General features: G+C 40.1%; 1 protein-coding gene across 6 annotated transcripts in view; it reads right to left on the minus strand.

Annotated features, from left to right (window-relative positions):
• The window catches only part of RIGI (RNA sensor RIG-I), a 506,425-nt gene that overhangs the window by 32,409 nt on the left and 459,176 nt on the right, over positions 1-14,840 (minus strand). For 2 of the 6 annotated variants that reach the window (XR_014970743.1, XR_014970727.1), the window contains 2 exons: positions 6,633-7,983; positions 3,654-6,487 (listed from right to left, as the gene is read on the minus strand). Coding sequence is in view for 4 of the 6 variants with exons in the window: in XM_085634939.1 (XP_085491065.1) it covers positions 7,663-7,983 (321 nt within the window). In the remaining 2 variants the exon portion in view is untranslated. Of the gene's footprint in view, positions 1-3,653; positions 7,984-14,840 lie in introns of those variants that run through there. The other 4 variants (XM_085634941.1, XM_085634940.1, XM_085634939.1 and 1 more) reach the window with 2 other exon arrangements.

Genomic DNA, 14,840 nt, shown 5'->3' on the forward strand with positions numbered 1-14,840 from the left:
TTACTTATTCAATCATGGGATTGAAACGCCATTTTACATACTCCCTCCGAGTTTCGTAGTATGACCCAGCATTTCAATCATGGGGCCCACTATTGGTTACCTAGTGACGCGTCCCTTTACCTCAGTAAGGTTGAGCGGCTGCACTCCCTCGTGCACCCAAACCACGCCTTAAATATACCCAGTCTTTCGGCAGCCGGTCTTCATTCGGAGCATTTTTTGTCGAGAAACAGGTAAGCTAATCCTACCAGTGCCGTACTTACAATGACTGCAGCACCCAGGCATCCGGTTTTACCTTGAAACATCACCCGCTAAGGCATACAGCGGGGGTTGGCACTTTTTAGACAGTGGCAGACTAGGTGTCTTGCCCGGGGGCCACAACACAGACATCATACAAGAAGCCGTTCCTTCGTAGGGGAGTTAGTTGCCATGAAACTTGTCATCAGACGACCAGTCTATTTTATTCAGAACCGCATTGATTTTTCTTTTGTAGATTCCACGGGATTGGTTACCACTGTATCGCAAGCTGTTGAGATACTGCTGCATGCTTCCACCCATTCATGGATGAGTAAGTACCTGACCATAGTTCTCATACAGTGAGAGTAGCTGACTAAACCAGCAGATATGTGACTGTTTCCTTCTTCCTTTAGGAGCTTCTTCAAGCCAACACCTTCCACTTACACGGCGGAGGTTCCCCGTCGCTGTATTTAAGTAGGTACTGATCACCAGACATAATAGTAGCACACATGAGTATATCTTCATTTCCTTATACCATCTCTCCGATTATTCTTATGTGCTCTTCTCAGTCCAGTCCTGATGAAGATCCCACCGTAAGGATACCATTCAATCCTGCACCTAGGGGTCGAAATGTCGACAACACACAGACATCATACAACACAAACTCTGGCGGCAATGTTTAAAAAAGTGCCTGTCCATTAGAATTATGTGTATTTTTAGGAACGCTTGACCTACCACAGGCCGGAAAAGTTCATATCATGCAACATTGATGTATATATGTCACAAATACCTTTTCCCTGTCCTCCACACACACATTACCACTTAACACCCATTCCCTTCCTTCTTCCCCATCTTCACCAAGAGCACTGTAATATATTGCACTGTAACCATAACGAGCAACGGTGTTGCCATTATCTGCTAATGCTTTGAATATATTGCACTGTAACCATAATGAGCAACGGCATTGCCATTATTTGCTAATGCTTTGAATACAATTGCATTAGATGCTTCACTTAAAGTAAATAAATTGGACTCATGCCACAACAAACTATTGGTGTTTGCTACTATATATTGTCCCAAAAAGAAGTTCTTTGCTACCGTGACCTCATCTTTATGTACTGTATTACTGACCCAGGTTGGGTAGTATTTATGGGTTACCCCCTTAATATTCAACAAAGGTTAGTATTGGACAAATCTACAATCTGATCTGAGGGTAGAGCTGGAAGGAGAATATCATAAGGCAATTTTCTAGGTAGTGGGTTCAAGACTTGTGAAGTTTTGTCACTGACACCTGTCTTCGACAAAGTCTGCAATTCTGTTAGTGGTACATGTGCTTGTATCGCCGACTGAACTGTCTGTCCCCGATGGCATGCAGCCATCATATATAGACACTTATTCACATTCTCAAATTCACACTTCACTACAATGGCATGAAATTAAGTTTAGTAAGCTAATACATTTTATTTCATATTTCAGAAGATTGTAATTAAAAGGTGCACGCACTGCGAGAACAATAGACTATATAAAAATAAAAACGTATCTGCTACAGAAAGGTTAGTGGATCGGCAAAGCAAAATACTCTTTCAGGTATGGATCGTATGCTTGCATTGAATCAAGGTCTTAGTCATAAAAATTAACCATGGTTTTCTGGATAGTCTGGTTGTGTGGATGACGCAAGTCTGTGGTCTTTGACCAGCTGCCAACTGGCAGAAGCGCACGCCACATAACAACTAGCACTATTGACACTCTTTTTGATAGTTTCAAGAAGAAGCAGTTGACTTGAGTGAATATTCTCACTCAACTGATTGTCCTGAATGCACTCTAGCACTAGTAGTCATTGTGTGGAACCTTTCACTTCTGTGCAGAACTTTAGTTTGAGTGCTCCAACACAGGCACCTTTCATGCTCCAGAAATTCACACTGTAAATTCACCCAAACACATAAAGGCGATTAGGTGTGTAAAGTGTGAGTTGCAGAAACAGACTCATTTACTCACTACCTTATCAGTTTTTTATGACTAGGAAAATATGAAAATTTATTGGATGGATGGCAAGTACTGTAAGGCCAATTTCCATCAGGTACTCAGGATTGGCTCTATGGCAAGTAAAGACTAGGCGGCTGCAGAGGTTGCCTCCAGTAGGAGGCACATGAATGCCCGTATAAGATTAAGCGGTGTCCTTATGCCAGATGTGGTGTGGCAAAATATGACTTTACCTACGGTAGTATACATTGTTGCCTTGTTCCTGCTGGTGTTGTTTTTGGAGACTTTTCTTGACCCATATCTTTGCTATTGCTTTTCCACTATTATTGCTCGGGGAACAACCTTTACAACGCAACTTTTACAACGCACTACCATTACAACGAAACTGTTACAACGCAAATGCGTTGATAACGCATGCCATTACAACGCAAGTCTTTACATCGACTTGCACTAGATGGCGTGCTAACATTAAAAATAGTGTAGTTTACTATCCAAACACCTTCCCTACTGTTACGTGGACTGGAGTTAGAATAGTAAATTACACTTTTTTAATGTTAGCACGCCATCTAGTGCAAGTCGATGTAAAGACTTGCGTTGTAAAGAGACTTGCGTTGTCACTGCATTTGCGTTGTAAAAATGTTGTTGTAACAGCATGCGTTGTAAAAGCATGCGTTGTAACATCATACATCCTTATTGCTCTCTTGTAAGTCACATGAACTCCTATATGACTTGGGTGGTCATTTAAACCCTGGAGGATGGATCACCAGGACACCTGGGGATGGCAGAGACCATGGCCTCCACCTGCCTAGCAATGGATCGTCGTCCCTATTTAGAGTTTCATGCCTGCCTTGGAGGGATATCTGGGTTAGGAACGGAGCTGCCACTTCTGCAGCTCCCTTCATGCACTAACGTTTTGCCGAGCGGGCGCCATGTTTAAAGTACCTGCTCAGGAAACTTTTTTTATTTAGAGAAATCAAACTCCCGAAACAGGAATTTGTTTTTCTCTAAACAAAAAATCAAATGGCAGGAGTGTTTTTTCTCAGCACGTGGAGGCCAATCTACATTTTCCCCTATTTGTGTCCTCCATCACATCCGGGGAAAATCAGCGACAGTTGACATGTCCTAAAAAAGACTTTGGCATGGCAGGGAATCTGCCATTTTATGGTGGTCTTCTGGAAGAAGAATAAACAGATAGGTTTTTCTGTCATATGTTCCTATCAGTCAATTTCGACTTCACACTTTAGGGTCTGTGTCTCAGTTCTTCTTTTATGTTTACCCTTAAATATCTATCTGTACCACTTATTGGTTGCCTTGGTCCTTTCGAGTCTCTTATTCCTTTGTGCCTCACTGTGTTAAGCCTTATGACAGTTCAACTTTTCCTTATGGGCAATTTTAAAACAGCACTAATAGTATTCACATAAAAGACAATTGTGCACATGTTTTTGATAAATATTTTTATTATTTTCAAGGCGGGATTTCAATTTGTAAGACAATTTACAATACATATGAAATCTATTTCTGCAACTTCCATATGCAACTACATGCTTATCTTTCAATATTTACTAATTACTATAATGTTTCCTTAATAATAAAGTTATACAATTTATAGACAATCAATAAGAAATTGATCAAAATGAAGCAGAGGGTGAGGGGAAGTAGAATTTTAATTAATGTATTGATGGCTTCATTCCTATGATGCACGTCTCCTAATATCCTTGTGTACAGTCATCTTTTTTAACACAATCCAATCATATATTTTGACAATTTTAACTCTTTAATTTTGTATATCTTATTCAAGTATCATTGTTTTAAAAGTATTCCTAATGTACGTCCACTATCAGATAGGGGACTGTCAATATTCTTATTTTATCTACTGTGAATGAGAGTTTTGACTGGGGCTTAATCTCTTAGTGACATTCCAGGTCGATGTTACTCACAAACAGTTTTTGACATACAACAGGACTACATTAGATGTGGCAAGTTACACATCCCTTCATTGGAAATGCAGCAGACTTTCATCAGATAATGTTCATTTATGCATTTTGTTTTTCAAAATGTAATCATATTTTTAGGTCTGGTTTGTCAGCCCAGCGGTCTGCAAGAGGTATTGTTACAAATTCTCCAGTAGCGTCCTCTCACCATATGCTATCTGCTCATTGGTTAATACCCAGCTGTTCTTCCATTAGAAAGCATAGGGGACTATTTTACATTTGAAAAGTACACTCAATCATTACACTGTTTGTTACATTCATCTCATATATGCATTCTGTAGAGAAAGCAATCTTTATTACTCTTCCACTTAGTAATGGCAAAGCCACAGGGCAGGCTTTAATGTTATAAAGAATGTAAGCGGCACTTGTGAATGCCTCTGCTCACATGCATTGGCACGGTAAATTCACACCAACTGACTTTGCCAATGCTTGTTTTATCAGTTATCAAATTTTCAAAACATTGGTGACATCTGTATTCTGCTATTACTATACCAAGATATAGTTTACATTCAGGCTCAGTTTATTAGGACTTTTGTAACTTCATCAATCTGTTGTCAGAACCATCAATATGTTGGCAGAGAGTTCTGGAAAACTGCAAATGCTATGTCTTATTTTATGGTTAAAAGGGTAAAACCTGTTACCACGGACGCATAAATCTGTTCCCAAAACTTCACCACCACAACATCACTGTTTGTTCACCACAATCATGTTACAGTTCATGGAAGCAGTGCAATCGCAATCTCTCATGTCTTTTCCCACCTTCCCAGCGTGTGCATACACCAGGGAGGAGCGATGAAATGACAAATGCTGATCCATCACGCTCCACCTCCCTGAGGTAAGCAGTGGGGTCATCTGGCGTTTCCTCCCTCGGGTGTACAAAGACAGGAAGGAAGCACAGACTTCTATACTACTTTCTGCAGGTAGTGTAAAGAAGAGAGCGGTGAGGGGGTTGTCAGGACACGGGTTATTTAATTCTGAAGGAGGGGGTGCAGAGAAAGCATAAGGTAGGTGGGATTTTCGAGGTATGGTTGCAGGAGACCATATATTTAATTTTAAATTTAATTATTGGGGCGGAAAGTGGGATGCCCTAAGGTTGGTGGCAGAGTAGGGCACGAAAGCAGGTATTTGTATATATCCGTTGTGTGTGAGAGTGGGGATTTTGTAAAGAATGGTTGGATGTAGGAACAGGAACACGTATTAAAATTGGGTGCGTGTGAAATTTGTGTAATTGATTTCATGAAACTACGCGACATTACACAAAATGCAAATTTGCCATTTAGTGTTATACTTTAGTGAGAAATGCGTCCTAGCATCGATTTTTGACACAAGGATGTATTTTACAGTGGAAAATAATGCAAAACACACAAGTGGTGACCTCAACAGCTGGTCGCTGTTAAGCTGTTCATGTTATTTCTCCACATCTGCAGTAAAACTTTGCTGCGAATGGCACTTAATTGCATGACGTGGCATAATGGTGTTATTTCTGGAATTTTACGTCACATGAATAACGTGAAATTACCCAAATTATGCTAGCCTAATTAAAATCCCCATTGCTTCCCTTTCTGCACAAGCGACATATAGGGGCCATACAATGAGAGTCATGGCCAATTCTAAGAATTTATTTTAGAGCAGGAATCTCTCCCTTCCAGTGGTTCATGTATAGCCCACTTCAGCTTCTCCTGAAGTACTACGAGGAAGCTGTGGATTTGGAAAAGTGATCAGTTTGTGACAAGTCAATCCATCTTTATATTTCCTTTGTGGTTTTTAGGATGCTTTTGCTTTGTTTTATTTGAGATTGGTCTTTGTGCTCCTGAGGTACAGTATATAAGAGACAGCTATGTCTTGTTATTGTTCTGTGATCTACTGTGCTTTATTGTGGTACCTGCCCACAGAAATATTACATTCCCTTACTTTAATTTTGATGGTTATTTTTTATGTAAAACCTTCTTAATGCAAAAACAATACTTTTAAAAATACAGGCATGTGTGCCTATGATTCCATGTGAAAGTGTTTCTAGATGCATTTCATAGTTCTGAGTGAGTTTAACTGTTCCGTGAATCAACAGCACCAACATAATCTCTTAGTACAGTACATTTTTCAAATACTTCTGACATACGGCACATTGCAGTTGTTTTATTCTATACATGGATGGGTCTCTCCTGGATAATATCTGATGCAGTGGGATGCCTTATCTTCTGCAGGGGCACCCACCTAATCTCCATCACTAGTGCCTCCTAGAAGGTCCTCTTATAAAGGATATTGTAGCTAATGATGACAACAAGCTACATACAACTGAAGCAAGAAACAGTAAACATTGACTGAAGTGTTATGGCAACAAATACTTCTGAACTCTTTGCGAATGCCTCTGGGCTCTAAGAGAAAGGGAGCGGGAGGGAAGGAAGACCACTGCTGACGTCGGCTGTCAGCTGTCAATCACAATCTTGATTACCACAAATTTAACTCAGTCTTCCAGCCTTCAAAAATAGTTCAATCCAGCACAATCAATTTTGGTAATAGCAGTACCGCAATATGCAGTGTTTACAGACTACAAACCTGTGTGGGGAAGAGCTATATAAAACATGCTGTCATTATTATTTCGCAACTTCTCCAAAAATCAGATCTTTGGAAATGATCTCCTGCAGTACACAAAGTTATAATAAGCCTTTGCTTCAAGAAATGGAGCTGAATCCTACACCGAACAATAGATCTGGCAACTTATTGTGGACAACATATACAGTAACAAAAAAACCCTATGCCAAAGGAACACTTGAGGGACTTAAGCCCACCCATCTGCCATCTTGATCTGTAATGGTCGAAACATCTATATACACGCTGTGCTTTTTAAAACCACGCACCAAGCAAAACATAGTGCACCCAACAAACTGTAAAAAAAAAAGACCAGAGAAAAAATATAATTTCATAGAGACTTTTTGCTAAAAATATCATTAAACACAAGAGAATAATGTAACAGGATAAAACTCTGGACTGAATAAAAAAATCCCACCAACTCGTACGAGAAAATAAGTAAGGTACAAAGCTGAGGCGGGCAGCTTTATTTAAAAAGCCTGAACACAAAGGATCGCAAACTTGGATGCTTTTTCTGAAAGGGCTGTGGAATTAAAAATTTTAGAGAAATATCGTTCATGAAGAACCTAACAAAAAAAATATTAAAATGGTATGTCTTTTGTATAAACATTTAAAGCAAAAACAAGGAAAATTATGGGAGAACAAGGAGGAGAGAGAAGTATTTGCGACCAAAAAGTACCTTCATTTCAACAATGGTCTGGGTTTTCATGCGAAAGCTTTGCAGGCAGAAAATAATGTACTAAAATACAAAACTTTAATGGCTGCTGAGATGGATGAAGAAGCTCAACTTTTGCTTACTATTCTATGAGGACAAACTTCATAGTGTGCCTTTCAACTGCGATTGGTTCCCCGGTGATCAATAACAAATTGATCACTGCAGGTCAGTCGGTGCTTTCTTGACCATTTCATTCATGTTAAATTCCTTCATCGCAAAATTAACAAGAACCCATTTGGGGAAAAAATTCTGTTCACCTGTCTCAATATCCTCAACCACAAAACTCTCAATCTTTATGAGTGGGATGTCCCGAAGAGTGCGATAGTTTACAGTGATCCCCCAGTCGTGGAGGCATTTTGGATCGTTGCACATGAGCTTGCTCCTCTTTTGGAAGCCTTGAAATGATCTCGGTTTTGTGTGAGGCTTTGTGCGGTATCGTTCCTCAAACGTCTTGTCGATAACGGCGTGGTGCGCGTTCTGAAACAAAAAACGCAAAAATACTCAAATAACAATATGGACATCAAAGCAGATGTACAGCAACACTCAAAGTGCGTAATTATTTGACTACAGCATGTTAACAGAGGAATCCTAAGAAATATTCCGACTTTTAGGCAGTGTTTAATTTGTGCTGATGGTTGCAGGCGGGGTGCACCGGCACTCATCTTTAAGTAACAGAACTTATGTTAAATTATAAGATTTTTACAGAGAGCAAGAATAGTGAAACAAATTATCAGATTTTGGCTGCGAGAAAGAAAGAGAAGGGATGAAAAGGGGGAAACGGAGAAAGAAGGAAGACATTAAAGTTATCCATAAAGGCTTAATCAAGCATAGGCAGCCTAGATATTCAGCAAAGCTAGCATTCACTATTACGCCCCCAAGAAAAAACTTTGGACCCCTACACTTAAGCTTCTTATTTTTCTATGTATGCATTTATTATTTATTTACACATTTCTCACTGCTTTTATGTTGCTACATTTAGATCTTACCTTTTCCCACATTTTGTGACTGCATCAGCTTCCTCCTTTGCTTTAGAACAACCCAATCTGTATAGAATTTAGTAGTTTCGTGATCCAGAAAAAGTAAGAGTACAATTTCAAAGTAGGATCACGCTCAAAATATGTGACTATGGCAACTCGGTCTAGGCCAAAATAACAGCAGACCACAGGGTTAGAGCATACGGAGCAGAAGAAACCTGTAACTACATTCTGAGAAGAAATACTAATGACCAGCATATGTACAGAGAACATCTTACACCTCTGAGCATAGGTGGGCTCTTATTACATGAGACACTCTTCACTGCAAATATTCATTATTATTAGTGACTGTTTCCTGTTCATCCTCATTAACTTCTAGCATGACCCTGGGCCAAAGAAAGCACTCTATAGGTGGAGTAGTACAACTGACCCCGTACTCGTAAAGATACTGCTTGTAAATCCCTTAGTGAACAGCAAAAAATCATAAACGTACACAAAAGTGTAATTTTACCTTTGTGAAAAAGGCCCTTAATCTCACCAGTCAAAACACCATTAAACGATTCAGGACCTGACCAGATCAGAACTATGCTTTACATAAGCCATAGTATGCCAGAATGTCAAGGATTCGTAATTATTTACGCTTTAAAAAAATGCCCTTACCTATTCTGCCATTTTGAGGCTCTTTGTTGAAGCTTAAAAAGGCTGCACATAAAAACCCCGGCCTCAGGAAGGCAGCACTGAGGAAGGGGGGAAACAAAGAAAGAGAGTACAGGAAAAGAAAGAGTGTGCGAGAATGACAGAGTGTCAGAGAAGGATGAAAAAGAGTGGAACAGAGAAAAGGAGCGGAGGTAACAGAGACAAATAAAGAATGACAGAGGGAGAGAAACACAGAGAGACTGAAGGAGAGGAACATACATATATAGGGGAGTAACAGAGAGAGGAAGCCAGACGTACACAAATCGAGACAGAGACAAAGGAGGAACAAATATTAACCATTTTAGCTTCTTGTAAATGTTAGGAATTGCTCATCAATAAGTGCAGGTGCACATTTTAAGGTGTTTTATTAAGTTCCCCATGGCTGCTTTGCTACCTTTCTCCGGGGGAAGAATATCTCTGTACTTTAACCTTTTATTGATATACTCCTTAGGCACAGCTGATAATAGTTTAGCTTCATATTCGTTCATCATAAGAAAAATAACGTTTCAGGAATTGGTGACATCTACTATCCACATATAAGGTCACATGCTGGTTGCCATTTTCTCAAACAACTCATATAACATAATTGCTAATATTTATCCTTTTATACGTTCTCATCATTTCTGGTTCGACTTTCAGGTATGGGCCTCGTTAGCCTGTCCTACAAATGTCTATGGTGATCCTCAAGTTATACACTCCCAAATGTAGCTCTGATGCCTTTTTTAGGTTTATTTGTATGAGCTTTTAACACCATGTTACATACTTTCAGGTATACAGGTAAGAGTACTCATTGTCCACAGTTATTGAAATCGCATATGTCATTACTCAGTTTCTTTGTATCACAGCTGATGGCAGTTTATATGGGACTTGCTACACCGGCTTAGGCAATTTTGCTTCTTTTTATCACCATATCTTTTCTTCCCTGATAGCTAAACTCTTTCTTTAATCCCAATTCGGTGTTTGCAATCTAGTCTCGTATTATTGTATCAATTGTGCCTTTAGCATTCAAGTTGGTCCAGGATCTCGTTTTAATTGTGTTAGCATTTTCGCCCATCCATCTAAGGGCTTGATTACGAGTTTTGCGGTCCTGGAGCGCCGCTCCAGGACTGCCAAATTCGACCACCGGGCAGCCTGCCAGATTACGAGTTATCTCATGGTCTATTAAAAAGGCACTGCAAAGGGAACAGCAAAGCCTGTTCCTGCACAGCATGGACTCTAAAGTCTATGTTGTGCAGGAACGGGGTGACTGCACACAAAGGGGCCCAACATTGCCCCCCTGCAGGCACCTCTTGGCCCGGAGGCCCAAAACGGTCTGACTGCCATAGTCATAATACAAAAGTCAGACCACTGGTGTGGCAGTCCACGACCACCACCGCACCTCCACCACAGGTTCAGAACTCATAATCGGGCCCTAAGTCTTCAGTTACTTTCTCATCTTTTCTCATAAGCTTCATATGTTGCTCATCTGCTAGCACCTATTCGTTGAAATCTTTTTTCTATATATCATATTTTGGTCTCCCAGTGCTCACCTAATGAATCTCCATCTCTTCGCCAAGAGTGTGCCCGAAACCACAAATGTTTTTTTTTCTCCTTTTTATTACCTTTTTCACAAGTAGTATCTCGAGTAGGCACGGTTTCATTTTCTTTTAAGGTATTGTTCACGTTGCTTTACTTATCCCTCAATCACCTTGTCCCAGAATTCTGAAATCTGCAGGTAAGCGCACACCATGTGTAGGAAGTCGGCATTTAGAGTTCTACATCATTCACATGCTGGTGACCTTACAGAGTATATTTGATTTGCAGAGGTAGTGAAACTGAGGGGCATATTCACAAGCCCCAAATGCCGCCGGAGTGTCGCTTTTTTTAGGCTCCGGTGGTAGCACCTTTTCCCATATTTCCAAGGTGGTGCTAAGCCAAATGGCTTAACACCACCTTTTAAATATGCATCTTTGCACTGCAGTCCTCTGCGGCAAAGGGGTGTGCAATGGGTGTTTCTGTGGACGTTCTACCGCAACACCCATTGCTTTTTGATGCTGCCCCAGATTTACAAGGCTGAGGCAGCGCCATTCTAACAGCATGGAGTATTAGGTGTTAGAATGGCGATACGAGGAGAAATTATTTATTTCTCCTAGTTTTTTGCTCATTCCATGTGTGCTGCATACATAGAAAGAGCAAATTGTCATAAATGATTGTTTGTGTGAAGGATGGTGTCCCTCCCTGCACATAAAAAATCCCCCCTGCAGCGCAGGCACCCTTGCAACATGGTGCCAGGGTGCCTGCGCTGGAACTAGGCAGCTTTTTTTTGCCCAGCACGAGGGGAAGCACAAGTGTGCACCGTATTCATGTAAATACAGTGCAACCCTGCGTTTTAAAAATGTCAGAGTGAGTTGCAGCTGATTTTGGTGCAGCTCTGAGCTCCGACATTTTTATATAAATATGACCCACAATCTGTCTGAACCGTGAGTTGTCTGGGATTGTTTTCACCTAATAATTGCTTTATTCCAATCTGTGTCTGTCAGTGGTTCAGGGCAGTCTCGTGACAATGTCTTGCATGCCAGCTTAATCTCTTGCTTCCTATCCTGAATCAGTATCATATATATATTCATATTTAGTCTTCTGCTGCCCATCAGACATCGTATTATTGTCGTTGTGTTAGAAATGCTATCCAGACCTCTCTTGTTGTGTGTGCCAATTTTGCGTATAGATAAAATTGACTTAGGACCACCCCTAATATCTCCTGCACCTCAGTGAAAGTGACACATTTATTATTTGGATGTATGTCCCCTATGGTTTCATGGCCTCCATCTATTCCATCTAATCCTTGTCATTTATTTTGTCGTGTCTTTACTGGGTTTATGGGACATAGTGGAATATCGGGGGCAAATAGTGGCCTTTTAAAACACCATTGTTATTACTTTTCCCTCACAGCTGCCACCTATCGGAGTACATATGGATAATTACTCGGTATAATGACTGGTCACTGTGGCTGTGTTCCGATGAGACCGATCCTTGTTTCCTGAGCTTTTGCTAGTTTTAAGTCATTAAGGACATTAGCATCTGGAATTGGTGGGTACCACGTTGCTCCCTGAGTGGAAAGTGATTACAGTTCCCAAATTATAACGGTGGCTCTAGCAGCTCAATATCAGCCAAAGTCAAGAACTTTCCAACAAATACCAACCACCATTAATTTAAAAATGTTGATATGGCAGTCATCTAAACAGCCTGAGAACTTGGCCTTTACAAAGAATCAAATAAAATCAGCACTCTGCGAATTACGATTAGAAAAATCTATGGTGGAAATGTGGCCCTGTCTATGTACTTCATTAATAGAACATGTTTCAGTCAAAACAACAGCCAGGGGTCACCTTATCAGGCCAACTTATAATAGGTGGTATTCGCGCAAGTTAAATGTTCAAAAGAAGACTCTCAACAAAGCAACAAGGGAAATATATAAGCAACCAAATGGTGCTTTCAATCTTTCCAAAATGCGCTCACTGAAATGTTTGAGAAGTACGTATAAACAGGAGGTTTGGAAGGCAAAAAGGGCCCATCACGAGAAAATAGGGACAAAGCTGCATTACGCCTGAAAAACCTACAATACAAAAGCCTTTTGGGGAACAATCAAGGATTTGGAATATGGTAGCAAGAGGGTGAACAGTGCTAACATTTCCGAATCTGGATGGAACACCTTTATCTCCAAGCTATATGGCCCTCTGCCTGAAACTCATATAGGAGCCAACGTCCAATGGATTAGTCCAGCCACCATAACCAATATAAGCTGTGGGAGCAAGGAGAACGAAAACCCTCATGATGAAAATCTATTAACTGAGTGTATAAATGAGGAAATGGTAAAAACAGCAATAGGTAGAATCAGATCAAATGTCTCACCCGGCCTCAGCGGCATTCCCAACGCCGCTTTTAAAGCTAACACAGATCTGTGGGCAAGAATCTTAACTCCGTTATTTAAAGATGTTGTAACAACTAAATTGATTACGGAATCCTGGCAAAAGAGTATTATACAACCTATTTTCATGAGTAGCCCAGCAGATAACCCAGCCAATTATCGGGTAATCGCTCTAACCGATGTGGAGGCGAAAGTTTTGTGACACGCCCACTTAAGGATCTGGAAGAGTGGGCCACATCATCAAATATATCACCAATTTTTCAATCTAGAATTCGAAGAGGACAATGAACAATCACTCATTTACTGCCCCTCACATTGCTAGTGGAGAGGGCAATACAAAAAAGCCAAAAGTTATATATTTGCTCTGTAGATTTAAAAGCCACTTTTGACTCTGTTCCCTGCAGTTTACTCTGGTCATAGCTGGCAGCATGGTGTGTACCACAGAAATTATTAGGCATGATTATACTGTCATACACAAATACATGGGTCCCAGGTAAAATTGGGAGATGGCAGCCATACAACTCGCCGTTTTGAAACATTTAGCGGATTACAACAGGGCTGTGTATTAAACCCATGTCTCTTTACTCTTTTTATGGCCGACCTACAGCTCCATTTGCAAAAAGTTAATGCTCATTCGCCAAATCTCTCAGGTTCCAATATAAAATAACTACAGTACGCTGATGACACCATATTGCTCAGTCATACACCAATAGGCTTACAACGGCTAATAGAATTATTCAGCAACTATATTATAGCCAATCGTTTACAAATGAATATAAAGAAAACTAAAATAATGACAATAGGTCAATTTAAACCTGGTATGGAGAATGGAAAGTAAATGGGTCAATGATTGAATCTGTAAGGTCCTATAAGTATCTAGGAATTACATTTGATGATAGAGTAGCCTTTACAAATCATTTTACTAATGTAAAGGCCGAAGCCACATCTCTCTCGTTTGTTTTTAGAACACTGTGAGATAAGCTTTCATGTCTCAGCCATGAGCACCTAGTAAAAACTATGAAGGCAAAGCTGATCCCCTCTTTGGCCTATGGGTCGGTAATTTTTCATGACATAGACTCAAAACTTTTGGACAATCTACAAATTAAAGTTTTTAAGTCTATTTTCAAGATTCCGAAAAATACTGGACATGCTAATGTCCAACTGGAGTTTGGCCTGACCAGCCAAATTCTAGTAAGACAATTGCCATTTTTTAAATATTTATATTTCTTGTATTTATCCGACCCTTGGACTCTAGCACATCTGTGTTGGCAAGAACTTTTAAAACATGACTATGCAAGTGTTTGGAGAACGTACCTAAATGAGAGCCTGCATACCGTTTAATTTTCAGCCTTTTGATCATTTGGATATAAAAAAAACTCTTTGAAGTAGATATTAAATCGATTAACACATTTTTTATCCTTATTGCTGGATAAAGAGGCCCTAGCAGTACTGTTTTAAGGGATCAATTTCTCGGGTTAAAAATTTGGGAAGATACCCAAAAAAGGATGGAAAATAGTCAGCGAATAGTTGCTGAGTTTGTGGTGTCCCAAATGAACCTTTATTACACATTGTGTGCATCTGCCCCCGTTTACTACAAGAGCGGCAAGCTTAGCTGAAACCTGCTTTTATCAACCAGAGGGTGAGAACATGCAGCCAAGCTATAATATATTGCCTCTCTGAGAAATCAGCGAGTCTAACCACCCAATTTGTTAAGTTCATTCTTAAAGTAGATAATATGTTGAACCGGGATTTAAAACCCC

The sequence above is a fragment of the Triturus cristatus genome, chromosome 2_1 (genome assembly GCF_964204655.1).
Source record: "Triturus cristatus chromosome 2_1, aTriCri1.1, whole genome shotgun sequence".
Taxonomy (NCBI): Eukaryota; Metazoa; Chordata; class Amphibia; order Caudata; family Salamandridae; genus Triturus; species Triturus cristatus.